The sequence below is a fragment of the Hyalella azteca genome, unplaced genomic scaffold, assembly GCF_000764305.2.
Source record: "Hyalella azteca isolate HAZT.00-mixed unplaced genomic scaffold, Hazt_2.0.2 contig5386, whole genome shotgun sequence".
Lineage (NCBI taxonomy): Eukaryota > Metazoa > Arthropoda > Malacostraca > Amphipoda > Hyalellidae > Hyalella > Hyalella azteca.
The window spans coordinates 1,141,739-1,160,826 of record NW_025935579.1 but is presented as its reverse complement, the minus strand read 5'-3'; the positions used below and the strand labels follow the sequence as shown (position 1 = coordinate 1,160,826).

The 19,088-nt window shown below is 38.6% G+C and overlaps 1 protein-coding gene across 1 annotated transcript in view; it reads right to left on the bottom strand.

Moving 5' to 3' along the window:
- Window positions 1–374: 374 nt before the first annotated feature.
- LOC108668908 (tetraspanin-7) overlaps window positions 375–19,088 on the bottom strand; it is a 30,548-nt gene continuing 11,834 nt past the window's right edge. The window contains exons 2-7 of the mRNA XM_018156166.2: window positions 11,929–12,042; window positions 3,164–3,352; window positions 2,839–3,009; window positions 1,088–1,216; window positions 770–853; window positions 375–624 (exon numbers count right to left, since the gene is read on the bottom strand). Of these exons, the coding sequence (XP_018011655.1) occupies window positions 556–624; window positions 770–853; window positions 1,088–1,216; window positions 2,839–3,009; window positions 3,164–3,352; window positions 11,929–12,042 (756 nt within the window). The 3' untranslated portion in view covers window positions 375–555. The remainder of the gene's footprint in view (window positions 625–769; window positions 854–1,087; window positions 1,217–2,838; window positions 3,010–3,163; window positions 3,353–11,928; window positions 12,043–19,088) is intronic.

Sequence of the window (19,088 nt, the reverse complement as noted above, 5' to 3'; positions counted from 1 at the left end):
CGAAGCGGCGGATTTGGCTGCGATGTCTGTGGTCGAGATTTTTTGTTCGGAGTCAGTGGTAACGAGGGCGATTGGGCTGGCAACGTTCCTTTTGTGTTGTCGGTTTGCCGTATTGGTGGCGGAGGTGCTTTTCTGACCGGTTGCAGTGGTGATCTCTTGCTGCTGCTTCCCGGTATTAGTTGAGTGTCTGGACTTGAGAGTTCCAATTGTGGTTTGATTTTGGTTTCTGTCGAGCGTACTTTTTCGCTCATAACCTTTGTGGTCGTGTGCATCGAGGTCATGCTCGTGCTCGTGATGGTATTCGTGATGGTGCTCGTGGTGATGGTGCTGCTGGAGGGAATGCCTTGAGGGGACCAAGTCTGTAGGGGGTTGCACTGACCGAGTTGTCTGAGCTGGGCGAGTGGGACGCGGATCGGTTCCGGACCAAGATGCATTTGCTGATCGTACAGGAATGGGGCTGATGGGTTTCTTCGGTGGTGCGGTGTGGGTGGGTCGGATGGCAGTGGCTGTTGATTGAGGAGGTCTTGGTCTTGGCGGATCGAGTTGGGCGTGCCCTCATAGATACTTGGCTTTGGCCGACGTGATGCACTTAGAGAGACACATCGCAATCATCACCCCGACCACCTGCGTTATACATAAGTTTAACAATATTGCCATAATAGAGTTGGTTAAAGATATAATATAAGACTTGAAATATCAATAATATTCTCACAAAAAATATATTTGAATGAAAGAAATGCGGTGACAGTCATTCCAACAATTGTCTCACCATGACGGCAATGAATACCATCCCCGTGATGAAGAAAGGGAATTTCTTATCTTGCAGGAATTTCACTACTGTGAGGTAACAGCCCTGCAAAGAAGGAAAATTTTAATTCTAAGAAAGAATTGACTTAGACTATCGAAAAGAGAAAAAATATACTATTGATATCGTATTTCGCCAAATTATATATTCTAGATGCTATCACACAATTCTATCATCGATTGGGGAATTAGATTTGCAGGCTTACCTCGTCCTTTCGCAACCCGATGATATTAAAAAAAAAATTTTTAAATTTGCTTTATTCACGTTATCACAAAGTCTCACCCTATTGTACAGGACGCAAATAGAGTTGTGACGCTGGCTGCAGCAGGATGCTGGAAAGGGAGGATCGTTTCGTTGTCCGAAGGGCATCGCCACCCAATCACTAGCGTTGTAAATGCCACAGCATCCCAGCTGATCGCGGATGAAAGTTCGAGTTATTGTGTGGACGGGATGTACTCTCCATCAATATTTATTGGCCAAATTCTGACCTGAAAATTTTTTCGTGGCAAGTAATAATGGTTTCAGCGATGATTAGGCCGTTAGACCTGTAGCTGATTCTTAACATTGCAGAACATTTACAGCTACTTGCGGTCTCGAACACGCAACTCACTGCTCCAATTCTTCTTTCCTCGCCCGTCCGGCCTACTCGCCAATTCTGACCATAAACTGTCGCACCCGCAGTTCTCTGATCTATCCTGGTTCTCTAAATTGTAACGACTGGGCCACCCTGCACAGTGGTGGTTCAAACGCGAAAAAACACTATTTTTTGGCGGTGCACAGGTCCCGAACACGGCGTGCTTCCTCCCAGTAGGCACAAAATAGCAATCAATTCCACAATCTCGACTTTCTCATGTCGCAAACATCACTCGCCATCGTCCTCTTCATCAGAACAGCCTCATGAACACGTAACCTCATTTGACGCTCTACACCACAAACCAACAGGATAAAAAAAGAAGCAATAGACCAACGCATAGCAACGGACGGGCCAAAATTGTTGAGACATCTGTAGGGAAATCCAATGTTAAAATTACTTATAATTAGTTGAATCTTCAATTCTTGTAATAAAATCAAGCCTTTCATAAACATCCGAACTACTTCTAAATTGACTTTTTCTTTCTTTGTTAATTGATTTAACTGTTACCTCACTACAGCCTTGTCCGCCAGCGTCTGGGGTAAGACCTCCAATAGCTCCTAAATTGTTCCTCAAACTTGTAATATATCTTTGTATATTGATTGCGCTTAATGTCGACTTTATTTTAATTCGTATTGTATTTCATTTATTCTACAGGTGCAACTTACGGATACCTACACTTAAATACACTTTCCTAACACTCGTCTCTCACGATTAATTCTCGTCTAAATCTCTCTTCTCGTTTAACTTAAAATCCCTCTTCGCTTATAGCCGTGTTGAACCTACTTACCGCTATACATCCTTCATATGAAACAAGACATCTCACTTATCCATCAGACGGCCTCGGCAATGGATTTTAACGCTGCATCAGAAGACACTTCTGCTATTGACGAACTTATTCATTGAAATGTTACCGAACCACATGTATCCATCCTACCACGCACAGACTGCATTTACTCGTATTTCACATAATTTCTAATTCATTTTCACATAATTCTAAAAAGGTCCCAAGCAGTAAATCGTCTATATCAGACAATAACTCTAGACCCTTATAATTCCTGAACTGCAGGTTAAATACGTTGCCAACAAAAATGCACACAATTAAATTGGCCCTACTTCCCATCCCCTTTCTCTTCAAGAGAAGCGCAACCTCTTCAGTCATGTAGAAAGATAACGCAATGTCCAATATTCTAGGTAGTGCAAATAACATAACTTTAAAAACTAAATATTGATATACATTTTTTCTTAGATCTTCTCACGAAGCAGACTGCATCTATAATAATTAATTATAAGTCTTTTAAAACGCAAAACACCCACACGACCCTTAATTATTACAATTACAATATTACAACTATATAAAATGACTGTATCACGCAAATGTGCCTGTTTCATTGATAATTACCGAGCTCTGTAGGTTGTCGACGGCTCTGGTGATGTCCACAGTTCGGCCGTAGTCAGTGAAGGCCCTGGCCAAGCCCTCCTCGTAGCTCGCCAGCACCCGCATCCTGAAAGTCCAGCCAGACACTCCCGCTGACACGAGTGTCACCAAGTCCGCCAACACAAAGGCCGCGTACTGTGAAAAATCCAAGCAAACTCGTCAAGTAGGATTTTAGAATGGAAGTCGTACAAAAAAAAAAGTATGTGAGCATTGAGATTCGGGTACACTAAAGGACACGAAGTAAACGACGTTGGATTATAAATTTCTACTCGCATCTACGATTTCTTACGACGATGAGTAGGATTGGCTGCTCTTTGGCAGCACAGCAGCAAGCGAGCAGCGCCAGCAGACACATGAGAGAGCCAACGCCGATGCCGATGTAGGGCGCCGTGGCGGCGAAGTCTGGTGACATGCGCACGTATTTGTCGAGCTCGACGGCCGCGAACACACCGATACCGAGCACGACCAGGCCCACCACCTGCGCGACCATGCAAATTAGCGCGTAGAATGTCTGATTACTCTTAATTCGTGGATATGACACGGAAATTAATTATTCTTGAAAGATATATTAATCTTGGCTCCATTAACTGGGGGGCCTCATTAGTCGTGCATCCTACTACGACTTTAATTAATTAGTTGAGAGATTTATTATTTCTTGCAAGCTTATGTTAACTGTTAATTTTAAATCTATTGTTCTGTAACAATATATCAATAAGTAGAAGCTCTTTTCATAAAGCACATTTCAGAAACTTAAGTTTTATCACCATCACAAATTTTTAGCGCATTTTCTTATTTATGGGAAAAAAGGCGCTATTGTGCTCGTCATGTCCGTCCGTCTGTCTATCCATCTGTGACCACGTTTTCGTCGACGAGAAAATGCGCTCTGTGTCACTTACTGCAGTGACTGCAGTGAGTACTGAGTTATATTTTTTTTATTTGCATAATTATTAGCATCGCTAGATGCAAAGCTATGAATCCGAAATATAGATTAAAAAGTAGAACAAAATAGACCAAGTGTGTAACTTTTTATTTGCATGAAATTTAAAAGATATTACATGTTACTCTCCGCTCGGGGCTCGGGAGCCTAACAGGTTTCAATTAAACATGCTTCTGAAGTTATGTCGCCTAGCGACAAGTTGGGCGCACCCCTCCCGTGCCAGCTGCAGTATGGCAGATGGTTGGAGATGTTCCTGTTGCATTTATCTTCCTGGGATATCAATATACTTCGCTGAAGTTTAACTCGACTGCTTGACGTATACGTTCGTCCCGTCACTCGTCAGTTCATAGCATGTCTACAAAAAGTATTTAAAAATTTTCAGTAAAGAACATGATTGTGTTGGTGTGCTGCAAAATGCAGCAGTCGTGCAGATGATGAAATGACAGATCTTCTTTTTTAGTCGGCGAAAGTAAAAATCAAAAGACCTGAGCATGGATTAAACGTTAACTACGAAATGGAAATTGAATTAAAGCGTCGAGGCGTTTTTGTCTTTTTGAGTTTTAAATATACTATCAAAATAAATAGATAATCAATCTCCCATATCAATTTTCAAATCTTGCAACTCATATAAACATGGACTAGCAATCTTATTAAACAATATAATCACTGAAGAAAACTATTTGAATGGAAATATAACACGCAGGATTATTTCCTATACCATTCTTTCAAGTTAGGCATCTTCGCGTAAATTAAATAAAGAATAAAATTCTTTGTGATTAAATTCATAATCCAAACTTGAAAGAGCCTAATATTAGCAGAGTTTCAAGTAATATAGATAAGTGTGGCTAAGTCTAAGTCAAAATAATTAAGTCTCTGAAATTGCACAAATTTAAGTCACTTTTTACCCTTGTGTGCGTACCCAAGGCCGTATCAGTGCTACGTGAATGAAGGGTGTCACTTTTAAGACAAAACTACCCAGCAATTTTTCTGAGGGCAGTGCTGCATTTTCTGGTCCCAATATTTTGCCAGGCTATGCGTTGGGCGCTCGTGAGTCTAAATTGCAAAGAACAAAATTGGTTTCAGTGTTCAGATTTTTTTTTTCTAATTAACTTGACTAAGCTTTCTGTCTGCTCGAGAAGGACTCTCTGAACTCACAGAGATGCTAATTTTTCGCTAAATCTTTTTAATGTTGCAATTCCCATCAGTGTCATGATTAAATTGCAAAAGTTAGGCAATAAACATCTGGTTATAAGGTATTAAAGGCTGTGCTAGAAAACTTTGACGAAAACTGCATGTTCGTCATTCAACAAATTTATAGTTTAAATTTAAAACTCAGAAATGCAACAAGAAATTAAGCAGCTGAACGTTCAAAAAAATACATTTAAAAACTATTCAGCTTTCTTTAGGAACAATAAAGTGATTTAAAATCCATAAATAACATTTATTTGGAACATTGATATATAAATTGATATAACTCCCAATTTTATCACATAACCCAGAGCAATGCTGACTTCTACGTATCCGAGTAATTTGGATGCTGATTTTATCACTTGCATTGCTTCGAAAGCCGTATTGAAATTTCTCTGAAAACAGCCAAAGTTCAGCTTGACGTTTCAACTGGCCTTGTTTTTGGAAAGAGAATCATTCCCAGCCATTGCAGGATCGGCTATGTGACAGGGAGCGCAATTTTTTAAAAGAAGCCTAAGTTCTGGTACGAGTATTTCAGGAAAATTTTCTGAACAACTGTTTGGGCGCTCTGGGCACAATGCATTTCCTCTCAGACTGCAACGCAGTGCATGAGCAAGGAAGGTTTTATAAAATTGGCACCTGTACCGTGAGTTCATATATATACAGCGTTTCTAATGTCACATTATTACACAACTACCAAGGTTTGTTGCTCCAGGATCATTATATGAAATATTTATATGTTGTAATGACTACGGTAATTATATTATTACAATTAAGTAAAATTTATTCAGTAGGTTAATAAGCTTTTTAATTTGATATCTACTGATTGATTCTGTGTTATTTATTAATAACAATGCATGTATTATGGGTTGATTTTGATAAGAAAGCAAAATATAGAATGAAGAAATAGTTGTAGGTGATAACATCCTCTATATTGGCAATCGTAAAGCGCATTCAAGACGAGAAATATTTTAGGAAACATAATATTTTTCCGCAGATAGGCCTCAGGATTATGTAACTTTACAGGAATTAAAGCGAACATTCTTCATTTTTTTTTCTAATTCTCTGACTCCTGTTTCTTATTATCCCCCGGCCCGCAAATGTACAGCAATCTGCATGAGTTTCTTTCTCGTCGCGTTGAATTTTCCAGGATTGAGTCGTTCCCGCACGGTTCTTTTCTGTGACGCATGGCGGCGTCTCAGTCCAAGTCACGGCGACTGACGCTCATTCACGAGCCTCTATTGAAACGCCCTCAGATCTTTATGCTGCCTCTGCACGACAGTCCTCAAACCTTGCTGGTAAATAACTCTGTTCCTGACTTGAGATTTGCTTAACTTTAAGCTTTGAATCACAACTTTCAATTTTATTTGCAATCGTTGTTGACTGAATTGGGGACTTTTCTGTGAATGTCAACATGGATGACCATACTCTTAGAGCAGAGTCGTTCGTCAAGTGTCAGAAATATTTATTAGTGTTCTGGTAATATATTTTCTTACAACATGCGACACGTAAACATTTTCTTACAAACATTTTCTTACAACATGCGACACGACTGACAACATGCCACACGTAAATCATTCTATTGAAATTCAACGAATAAAGATAAGCTGACGAAATAAGCTCAGTCCAATTCCCGTCTGTCTTCATCTTCTGAATGCATAAGGAATGGGCCGTCGTGGCCGCTGCCAGTTGACCGAGGATTTAGAGGAAACTCTTCTGGTCTTAGACTGGATCGTTCAAATCTGGATTGCTGAGACGTGCTGCAAGATTCTGAGCTCGCCGAATGATGACAGTCAACTGCTACAAGCTCTGGGCTTTTCTGTTTGCTCATAAAAAAGGGGAGTGAAATCTCTTCAGCTGCGAAAAATGTCTTGAATCTTGCAACTTTGCATCATTTAATAACTATTGTTAAACTTGGATGGCGATTTTGATGCTTCTGTTTGCAAATTAATATGATATCTTGAGGAAGAGATCTCGCTTGCCATTTCAAATCAAAGGAATATTGCAATGTTTATTTTCAATTGCATACGAGTTCTCTATATAACTAGCTTAAAAAATGTTCAATCAGCATTCTGTTATAAAAAGGGGGAATTTTTCATATATATAGCAGCAAGATATTTCGTCGCACGGACATTTCTTGACAAATGTTCCAGAGAGAATAAGTATATTTCTACAGGACCACGACAATCGCTTGACAGATTCAGAACACTAATATGTAAACACGAGTATAGTCAATTCAGCAGTTTTGGACAACCGCTACTGCCAGAAAGCCGATGAGGAAGAACAGGCTGCCAAACAAAGCTCGTTCCAGAGTCTATAGCAACCTGAAAAATTTCCGAATTCAATCGGCTAAATGAAACATGAAAATGATATCATCTTAGGATGACGGTGCTCTTTCTTACTTGCAGATAATAGACTGCGAAATATAAAGATAATGTTTTGACGCAGGGATCTCGGATGAAATTATGATTATATGGAACATTTATCACTTAACATATTTCCTTCAATGAATGAAATAACAGCGGACTAACAGTGTGTATTTTTATATTATAGTTTAGATTGATCGGCTTTCATTTATAAAGATTTAGCTACGAATGAGACCGCTTTAGCCGGGCATATAAAAAATTATGAAAATTTCGGAAATTTCGTTACACTGCTTATATCAACCTGTTTAAAAGCGAAGGAATACGAAAGAGGTCTTCAATTGAAATTGTGTTCTGAAATTGATTTTTTTTTCAAACGTGAAAGATGGATGCCTTGAGCGTTGCCATGACAATAGCTGCTAAAAAGCGTTGCAGACAGCAACGCGCTTCGGCAGAGCCACTGCCAAAAAATTCTAGCTTTTTTTCTTTCGCCCTAAATTTTCCGAACGAAAACAGTCGAAGGGAACAGCATGGAAGGTCAGTTTTGGCTCCAGATTCTGCCAAAGATTATTGATGAAGATCGTTGTTCTACTGACGTCTCCGTTCATACCAGGCAGGCCATTTGTTGTGACCACATATAGCATTTCAGAGATGGAAGAAGAGCCAATTCCGAGGCAGGCGTTAAGATGAACTCGAAAAAATGGTAATTGTACAAGTTAACCGATTTTTACAGACACGAACTACACATCGGTGACTGATCTAAATGCTTGAAATATTGATAAGGATCTGGAGGAGATTGGCGATATCACATCAATGTTTCCATTACGATATCACAATAATCCTTCCATAATCCTGACGGATCTATTTTGATCCGACGGCCTACTGAGGCGTTATATAGGAGCGCTATCTTCATCGTTTGTCTCCGCTGCGTTTCTCTCGGTCACGTATCGTCAATGTGTTTGTTGGCGTCTGCCAGCAACGATCTGAACGTGGAACGAGATCATAACATTCACGTTATGGTAATAAATCTATGGTAATATTCCGATCTTTGGCTGTAGCTTTCTTTTTACGATCCCCCTGTTTTTTACGAGTCAAGAAGGAGGTATGAAATAACGATTTATTTGCATTTGTAGGATACAATTGATTATTTTTCTAGTTTCGTGCCTATAGTTAACATCTATTTTTATAGTTTGTGTTCAAATTTTCTGAAATTAAACAAGGGTTTTCGTAGCTAGAAAAATTCATTTTCACTCGATTTGCAATCAATGTTTGGATAAAAATGTTTATTGAAAGCCAATTCCCCCAATAAATGAACTTTAACCTTTACCCAAACATCCTCTTAGCCTCTCAAAAACGATTCGTGCAGTGTCTCCATATTAGCTTCTATGAATTTAATGTAGTAGCTGCATGAGTTCAAGAAATAAAACTGAAACGACCGTAAAACTTTACTGCAGAGTTTCAGAAGTTATTTCCTTGGGCATAAGTGAATTAAAACTCGTCTCTCGAGCGAGAGTATCACTGCAACGATCGAAGACCCGCTCCTCCAGCTCCTTGAGTGCAGCACCAGGGCCAATAAAGACGATCTTTAATCAGACGCTCCAGGTCTTCCGGCGCACTCGCAGCATCTTTGCCCTCAGGAACTTTTCATATATATAAATATTTTCATTATAAATAATGTATAGAACTTATCCAAGCCAATACCAGCCCATAAAATGAACATTTTCACTCGGTGAATCATCCATCTACATGATAAACCTATGTATTATTGATACAATTCTTTAGAAATTATTACCAAATAGAAGAATTTTGGAACATAAATTAGAAAGTTTTTGGAAGACATTAAATGTGAAATTAGGAAAATAACTGAATAATTTTCTAACGAACCATACACCGTTTACCGAAAGAACGCGTGCAAAGAGCAGATGCAGCTCTGCTGTACCCTTTTGCCTGTCCAAACTGGGTAATGGATGACCCACAAAAAAGCAGCAGTATCATTTTCAAAAATAATGCTCCACTCTTATCTGAGCACAAGAAACTCCTAAAACGTCTCTTTTAAATGGACATAGGAAGAATCCTTCCTCAAAGCTGAAAAACTTCATCTATCACGGTATCAACGCGGCAGTCAAAGTCGACGAAGATATGCCGTCTTAGCGTTGAATAATTTGCGGGAGTTTTAAATAGAGCTACCAATTTAGAAATGTTTACAGGTTTACAGAGACCGAAGTATGTTACCAGCTAATTTTTAATTGATCACTTATTTTTGCTAGTTAAAAGCGACATATAATGAGCGTTTTTTTTCATGCATTTTTAGCGCATTTTCTCATTTATGGAAAAAATGCACTATTGTGCTCGCCATGTCTGTCTGTCTGTCCGTCTGTCCGTCCGTCTGTCCGTCCATCCGTGACCTCAAGTTTTCGTCGACGAGAAAATGCGCTCTCTGTCACTCACTGCAGTGAGTACTGAGTTATATTTTTTTGCTTGCAAGCGGTAAAGTATCTGATTTGTTTTGCCTGCAATTTCAAATTTGATTATATTCGCATTATTTGTCTCCCACATGTCAAAATATTGTACTTTTAAATGTTTCATAACTATTGAATTTATTAAATCATAGATACAGCAGCATAAAAACAACCGCGATAAAATATCTTCATTGTTCCCGCAACAGCTTCTCTGGAGGTGATGTAAAGCAACGGAAAACCGATTTCCTCGGGTCACAGTCCGCACTAAACCTAGAGTGCGGACGTTCGTCGAGAAGCCGAGCTCATCCAAGCGTGAAACACGGAGTCCGTAAAATATTTCCCCCTCTGTCGCAGATTTTTCAGTTCTGCTGCTGCAGAAGTCAGAGAGAAATTCCTTTAGCAACAATTCCAGTCATGGAAACCCAGACCGATGCGCGATGGTTTATTGGTCGCATATAAGGTAGAGTCACAACAGGAAAGTTTTTTGATCCGGCATTTTAGTTTTGGTCCACGTACGGTATGAAAAGCTAACAAACAGTTGTATAGAAGATCACCCTCATATTAAGTCCAAAAAATTAAAATTTTTGGTAGAATAGGTACGTATAATAAAAATAGAAGCATAGTACGCAACGAGATGCAGCAGGATCTGCACCCTTTGAGGAAAGATTAAAGATTAAGAAGCTTCCAAGCCTCAGTTATCGACGTCTGCGTGATGACCTCATTGAAGTGTACAAGTATGCTCATGGTTTATACAAGGTCCCAGAAGGATTACCAGAATTTGAAACAACAACCAACACCAAGGGCCACGGTTACAACTGAAAAAACTGCGTTGTATCACATCTATGCGACAACATTTCTTCTCGCTTCGAGTCACCGACATGTGGAACAGCCTCCCTGATAGCATCGTTGACGCTCCGAGTATGAACGCCTTCAAAAACAGACTAGACGAAGCTATGCAGGAACATATGTTCAGTCTTAAAATGTCTAGCACCTTATACGGACCAGGCAGTAAGTCCAGCAGCTATCTCAATCAATCGTCAGTTACCGAAAGATTGGGTTCCAAAGGCCGGATCCCATGTGAATCAAGACACGAAAAGTATAAGAATTGGCAATAGGCCATGGGCCTATTTCTTGAGTGCCGACCCTTCTATTCTATTCTCATAAGGTGTTAGAGTCCTTGCGAATAAATGAAAAATCCAAGGACGTGAAGACGGTCTTTTGAGTTACTCTGTCATCTAGATTCCTCATTTTTTGTAACTTAAATAATGGAGTACGTATAGCTTCTTTTAGACAAACTTACTATAAATGCGGATAAATTGTTATATTTTGACCAGAACTAGAAAAACAATGAACTACACAATTTTTCCATGTGGTAATGACATATGTAGTACCTATCATTTCCTCTGGACATCAGACACGGTATCATTTTCTCTCTTAACATGTTCCCCTCGTATCCGGATATCACCACTTTTCCCTTTTTACGGAAGGCCTTGAGTGGTTGCTGCTTCAATTTTTTATGAATAGGTTTGTTGATTTGCTTTATTCAATAATCAACCTATCGTGTGAGCACAAATAATCTAAAAGAGGAAGTTTACAAACAAAATTTCTATTTATATGTGTTTTATCGAAAATAAAACATTGCGTTTGGTTCACTAGTGTCCCAATACGCAGCAGTGGAATGACATGTTGGTACACATATGGCCAAATACACAGGGAATGTGTTTATGATGAATGATTATTATGGAGCGATTCGTTACAGATATCTCCGTGTAGGCAGTTTAACACTCGTTAATATAAAAACCTTTATATTTTACAAATGCCATTTTTGACGACAATTTAAAAATTATTTCTTTATCTCGAACACTCCGGTTTCGTTTACCTACTAACCACTAAAATTTTACTAGCCGTATAAACGTAAAGTTAACGACATAGAAGAAAATTTTAAAATTTCAGATTAAAGTTATTATAGAGCAGTCACACTCGCACCTGCATGGGAAGAACTTCTTTTTGTACATAAAAAGTTCTTCTAAATTGTGCCTCATATTAAAGAAATGATTGTAACTGAAAAAGGAGAATGTCGTAAAATATTTCTTGAGTTAGCCCTCACCAGAAAGAGACAGTTGAAGGTGAGCAGCATAGTCTTGCACCACGCCACGCCTCGCGTGGGCTCCGGCTTCTTGCCCGCCATCAGTGGAAGCTCCAGCGCGCTGCGGGGAGCCACCTATGCCAAAGAAAATAAGTGTGATGACTTTAGCATAGTCTTACCTTATAATATTATATTCAGTAGTATAAAGATTTTTAACGCCGTCTCCAGTGCAAGATTTCAACAGGTAAAAATTTTTCAAACGTTCGCACTGGTTGGTTGCTACACAAATGAGTTCAAACACGCCTTAGTAAGCTGTTGTTTTTGTTGATCCTTAGAATTATATATTGATCGTGTCTATTAAAAGGAGTTTGTTGGTTAAATCTGTTCCACTGTGACTTGAAATACAATTAGATTAAGATCATATTTCTTTCGTCCTCAGAGACCTACTGTCAGCGTAACGTAGACAAACACCATAGAGATTGTTTTCCGTCTTTATCTGCAGTCTATAAATTGTCATCGGGATCATGGAATTTGACTCAGTAACCTAGTTTTTGAAACATGTTCCTCAGTCTAGTTCAGAAACCGCGTTCCGTGTCAGGGTTCTGCAATCTTGATCAATCAACCGATTGCTGCACGAGAGGAACGTAAAAATTGAAAGTTTAAACGTCAATCATTTGTTCAATCTTCTGGAATGTTCATCGGATTTATATACTTGTTTGTAAAAGTTTAATACTCACAAATAGACTAAAATGTTTTCAGCCTTCTAGTTTTTATTTATTTGAAAAGGCTAAGTTTTAATCATGCTGTTTGGCGAAGAACACAGATGAATCAGACCCTATAAGTTATAATGTAAATTTTTTTATTTGCATTAAGAGAATTTACCAAATTTGACTTCAGTTAAAAATCTACCGACATTATTCCTATAAAGTTCGTGGAGCCGTGCGCGAATGTTATATTTAACCTTGCTTCTGTCGATAGAAGACTGGAGGACAATAAAAATTAAATATGTAATTTTAAGTGTCTTAAACTGTTATGTATCGGTCGATTACTTGTTCTCAGACAATTCTTAGTTTGCAAACACAACGAAAAAGAGTATAAAGTCTACATCGCCGCGCAGCGCCGTTGGCTCTGGACCAACTTCAGAGGCAGAGTTTCTTCTCTAAGTTCTGATTGCTCTGAGTCCGGGCATGATGGATCGGTTGTATGATAGTGATTGCTGAACCTGAGATGAACCTAAAAATTAAAATAGGTATTGACCAAGCAATCAGGATACATTGGCTGGGAGAACTCTTAGACACAATACAAATTTTAAAATGACTATGACTTTGACGTTGAATTTAAGCTATACGATCGAATTTGCAATCACACTCCATTTGATGGGATCGATTTGATATTAGAAAATTCGTCGTCCTGAGCGCCATACAAAGCAGCTTTGTATTTTATATCCGAATAACGCTATCCTTAAATCAAAAGCTCCCAATTTCTGAAATAATAGACTTCAACTTGACCTGCGACCCTACAACGAACAAGAAATTCACTTCATTTGCTTATACTTATGCAAACGCACTGAAAACTTATCCGACGCATAGTTGATCCGGATTTTAGATCTTTATTTGAATGTTTTGTTTTGAAAAGTACAGAATGATTGTTTGTTATTTTGCAATAAATTAGAGTAATTCTATGTTTTTTTTTTGTGACCGAGCAACGCTTGATCTACACTTGACTGGAGTGGAATGCACCCCAATTCCCCAGGAATGTTATAGTACAGTCGCCACGACGTCCAAAGTTATTTACTGTCTAATTGCAACAAGGCTGCAATGTTCAATGTTCATGATACGATTATTTTCAGTATTTTATTCTGATGTTTCAAAACAGCTCTTGTTCTAATTGCTAAAGTTATACTATGTCACATATGTCTTATGGATTCGGTTTGCATTGCATAATTTGTCTTATTCACTGGGTTCATTGGTTTCGTCGAAATTTTAGCTACATTTCATTTGCGTTTATTATTGATAATTTCCATCTCTGGATCTGAGCTACTTTAAAGCACAGTATTGTTTGGGATAATTTTTTCCTGATTCTTAAAAGTGTATAATTACCACTGGAGGCAGTCTAGTAGGGTAACGTGGGGCAGCGCGCCCCCCACTTTTTTTAAACTAAATTTTTGATGAAGTTTTAATTGATACGAGGTGGTTCTTTGTTTTGTTTAAATGTACAACTAATGAGGAATGTATGATGTGAATTAGACGCCTATAGAGTTAATAACGCAAACACTTAGCAAAACGTAAATCCGTGCACTTCATCCCAGTGAAACTGTCGACCGGCGGTAGAGAACACGGACCAATATCTGCCATACTTAGCGAGAAACCCGCTATGGGCCCGTGACCCGCAGTGGGCTCGCTGCCCCATGTTACCCTATTTGATGGGCCTCAATTCGTGAGTTTACAAATGATTAATTTATTACTTAAACGAATACTTCCTGTGAATATTATAAAAATCCGAGGCGATTTCACCAAGAGGTGGTCTACGGATCACGGTCAGCTAGGGAGCCTTTTTTTCGCTTTTTTTGGCGGTTTTATGGAAATAATAAACTAAATGCTTTATGATACTGATAGAAAAAAGCTAATTGCAGTCTTTAATTGCAGAAAACAATGTCATAAAAAAGAAAACTAAATTAAAACAAATAATTCTATTACGAGTAATGAGCCAAAAAATTTCTCATTTATATTTTTTTCAATATATTTATAATAAAAATGTAAGATAGTACGATGAAAAAATCGATTGTCGGTGACAGATTGAAATGTCACTACTTTAGGCATTAAAAAAATACTTACGTGGAAAATTCAAATTTTGAACCCTAGTATAAAAAGTTTTACTTCAACGAAAGTTTCTGAACATTTATTTCAAAATTCTGCCCGGGTAACAGAATCAAGGTAAATGTACTCACTATATTTCCACAGCCCTCTTTAATCAAGGAATCCGAAGGGAAAGTCATACAAATTCGTTAGCCTTGGAAGACCTCAACGCGGTGTTGGTATTAAGGACCTACATACAGGCAAATTATGTTCAAACAACGTTGATTATAAGTTGATTTCGTTGAAACAACGTTAAATCAACATTATTTCCGCGTCAGATGCAACGAACATAACACGAAATGACATCGACGAAAACGTTAAACATTAAGGAGACATGAAAAGAAATTCTATTTCAAATGTTTGTACATTTTTATTCCGCGATTCGTACAACATGTAATTTAATTTTATATTCATGCTCAGATGACATTCATCAAGAACAATATAGATTTCGGAAACATTCGTCGCAATAAAAAAATTCGCAACAAATGTTATCCATTCGTGTCACATGTGCACAGCTTACAAGCGTCACAGCATCGCCTCTATAATTTCTAAAATATTAAATAGATTGTAGTTATAGTTTTTTCTGAACTTTTTTAGGAATAACAAAAACATTACTGTTTTAGTATTGAATTCAAAATAATTTATTGGCTCCATTAAAATATTAATAAATGATCTTTTATGAAAATGTTCAAGAAAAGCGCAAAAAAATTCACCCATTAATTGTTATGATAATATACCAATAAAAAAACAGAAACCAAAGGATGTGCTCACTTATGCATTAAAAATTTTTCAAATATTTAATTGCTCACAGAATATCAACTGCAAATGCAAGGCAAGGATCTCTGAGAAGCACAAGGGAGAAAGTGAAACAACTAATTTCATTTTCCACGTCAAGTAAGGACTAACGGAGGCTTCATCACAAATTCGTGTGGAGCAAGTGTGCCGAAGAATGGAAATCTCACTAAATAAGTGGGAACTATTTTTGTTCACATTTTTTGCAAAAAATTTGTAACTTGTAATCTTTTGGCTCCATTAGGGACGAATACGGTCTCATGGAAAAAATCAGAAAAACTTAAATTCGATGTCGTCGATTAATTAATTGAGTGAACTTCTCCTCCTTTTTATGTTCATGCAGCTTTAACAGCTTTGCGAATGAAGAATTTCATGAATTATGCAACTAACAAAAAACCGATAGCGAATTGCAAATAAATCTAAAGATGTATAAAAGTCAAGAAGTTTCTTCTTGAACTTCAGAACACAGCAGTAAGTAAAACAACTCGGAGTTTCTTCATGAAATTTAGAACACAGCAGTTGTAAAACAACTCAATTCTTTCGCAGGAAAATCCTCGCAGCCGCCCTAACAATTTTAAAGGTTGAGAAATAATGGTTTTCTCAAGCGAGGCTACGCAGCAACTTGCGTCTTCAAGCGATTCTCTAACCAGCTCAGGAAGACAAAGTTGTTCGCCCGCACGGCTTCTCTAGGCGCCTCACAAGCTTTAAAATCTGGCTGTTGTGAGGCTGCAGCCACTTGACGAGCATTGTTCACTTTAATGTTCAGATTAATTTCTGAAAACGAGTTGTATTGGAAAGTCGTATGTGATTATTGACTTACACAAATTTTTTTATTATTATTTGAATCGTTTGATCATTCATGTAGAAATAATTTTGTACGTAGACTCCACCATCTTCTTGAATCGTTAACGTGAAATTAAAATTTGGAACCGATCAATACCACATTTCGAAAACTTGTCTAGTTTCTGTGATGATTTTTGTTCTCACACTTCACTTCAAGGACTGAAAGTTCTCGGCAGCCATAACCATATAATTATTAGACCCTTAAAGTTTTCTTAGGTCCCTTAAATTAATGATAACGACCTAGAGGGCGAAAGCCTTGAGGCCTATAGAGGTGAGCGGCTGGTGCGGCCTAGGCAGCAAGAGCGGATTACGTCTTCTGAAATGTTTGTCCGAGAAAAGCCTGCTCATTGGTCCTTTGTTTTTCTGAAGTCTCGCGCGCACTGAGGTTTTATTTTCCTCAACCGTGGCCTCGATTTAAATTCTTCCTCCATTCCAGAAAATTGAAACGCTTTTGTTTGGAGATAGGGAATTTAAGTTCTTTATTTGCAAGAAGATTTCAATCTTGATGCAAATAACCTTCATCTGGTAAGATCATCACTCAATAACATCTAGAACAATTAAAGTCGAAAAATTCCAACTATAACTTATTTAAGATTGTGTAGATCAAGTCAACTTGTAGCTTGAACTCCGGTACAAAAGCTTCTGCGACGTAAGCCCGTGATTTAAAAGTAATTCCAAAAAATCCAAATACAAAATAGGAAATATCCGCCATGGCCAAACTAATAACCAATTTTGCTCGGTAATTTCCATGTCCAATCGTGAGAGAGGCTCGAAATAGGCCATCATACGCGACGAAGCCGACATTTATGAGGCAAAGCAGATGCTCCACAACAGCGTGAAGGTCAGCCTCCGCAGGGCAGGGTGCGTTAAAGTGGATAGACTCGACAGCTGCTGTGCTCCTGCCGCCCCAGTGAAGGGGCCTGTAGCGCTGCCTGGTTCAGGTCTCATCACGGCTGAGTGTGCATCGTTACGTGATTCAGGTATCATCACGGCTGAGTGTGCATCGTTACGTGATTCAGGTATCATTACCGCTGAGTGTTTATCATTACTAGATTCAAGTATCATCACGGCTGAGTGTACAGCGATGTGTGATTCATGTATCATCACGACTGAGTGTGCATCGTGACTTAATTCAGGTATCATCACGGCAGAATGTACATCGTACCGCGATTCCGGTATCATCGCGGCTGAGTGTGCATCGCGTTCATTGAAATTAAATTTGTTATTTCTGGTTGTTGTGTGAGTTCGTTACTACACATAACGTGTTACATTATCAATCGTTCAGGATATTTTCCAAATTGAATAGTTCAAAATCCACTCACATTTTCTGAAAAATATGCGACTATGGTTGTTTCTACGAACATGCATGCGTTTAATCCAATAAACGAGTCAACATTTCTGAATCGTCAGGATAAATACAACATTCTGAACTTCCCGTCGAATCGGAATTTGCAGCTCCTGCAGCTCTGGCCGTCTCTTCTAATTTTTTATTAGAATACTACCTGGTGTGCATTTTGTTTTTTATACAAGCTCTTCAATTAATGGACTTCCTAGAAAATACAGTACTAAACTATTTGTATCCATGTTGGGAAAACGGTTTATCAATGTTATGCTTAATAAGTAGCTTTATTAAAATTGCAAACTGATGTTTAATGGTGAAAACCCCTAGTAAGTATTTCATGATCATCTTTTCGAGACTCTCCCCTCAGCATAAGTAGAGTCCTTCGTCTACGACAGCGCCCCCTGGGCTCCATCGTTTAGTGCTGGCGTTATCAGCGTAGAACTCGACCAGCCCTACGGTCTCGGACGCCCACTTTGCATGTTGCGCGGATATTAAAGTAAGGCGGTTTATTTCCCAAGACTTTCCAAGAGAAGCCAAGAGGCTGGAGGAAACTCGAAGATGCACGGCGTGCATGAAAAACGCGTTTCTTTCGCAAAAATTGTATCTCCCGAAAAAAACTGATGTGTCAACGGCCGACTCTCAAAATTCTGAATTTTGCAGAAATTTCGAAGTGAAAAGAGTCTTGAGCTCCTGATAGAATTTGTGCTTCGAGGGAAGATATGCAATCAAATAATTTGGAGAAGAAAACATTTCGCACAGTGAAAAATGCGCATGTTTTCACATTTACTCTGATTTACCAAGTCTATAAATGCTCCCTGACGCTTAAAATGACCACATATATCATGACTACTCATCACATCAATAATATGGTAGACCACACATCTACTTAATTTCAATGAACTTCCATGTATTACTTTTAGGGAGTAAGTAATTTTCAACATCAACAAAAATTCAAGGAAATTTTAAAAAAGTATGCCTTACTGCCTCCGAAGCCAGATAAAATCTCAAGCAGAATTCCATCAGCGTAGGACGGCAGTGGCTGCACGTTACGATTTTATAAAACCCGCAAAGACTGCGAGAGACATTATCGTAAACCCCATCGGGTTTTGAGGGTGTCGCAGGCAGGTTTTCGAGGTCTCGGTTCTTTAGCAGACCCAGAAAGAATCCCAAGTTCACTCCAGAGTAAGAGCTTAATTACAGACAAGCTATCAAGTTCCCAAGCCTCAAATGCGATAATAGGATCTCGCTGTCCGGAGAAAACTCTTCACTTAGACGGCAATCCTGGATTTCTGGACCAGGTTTCGCAGCCGTAACAGATTTAATGCTCATAGAAAATAAACTGTGGCAAA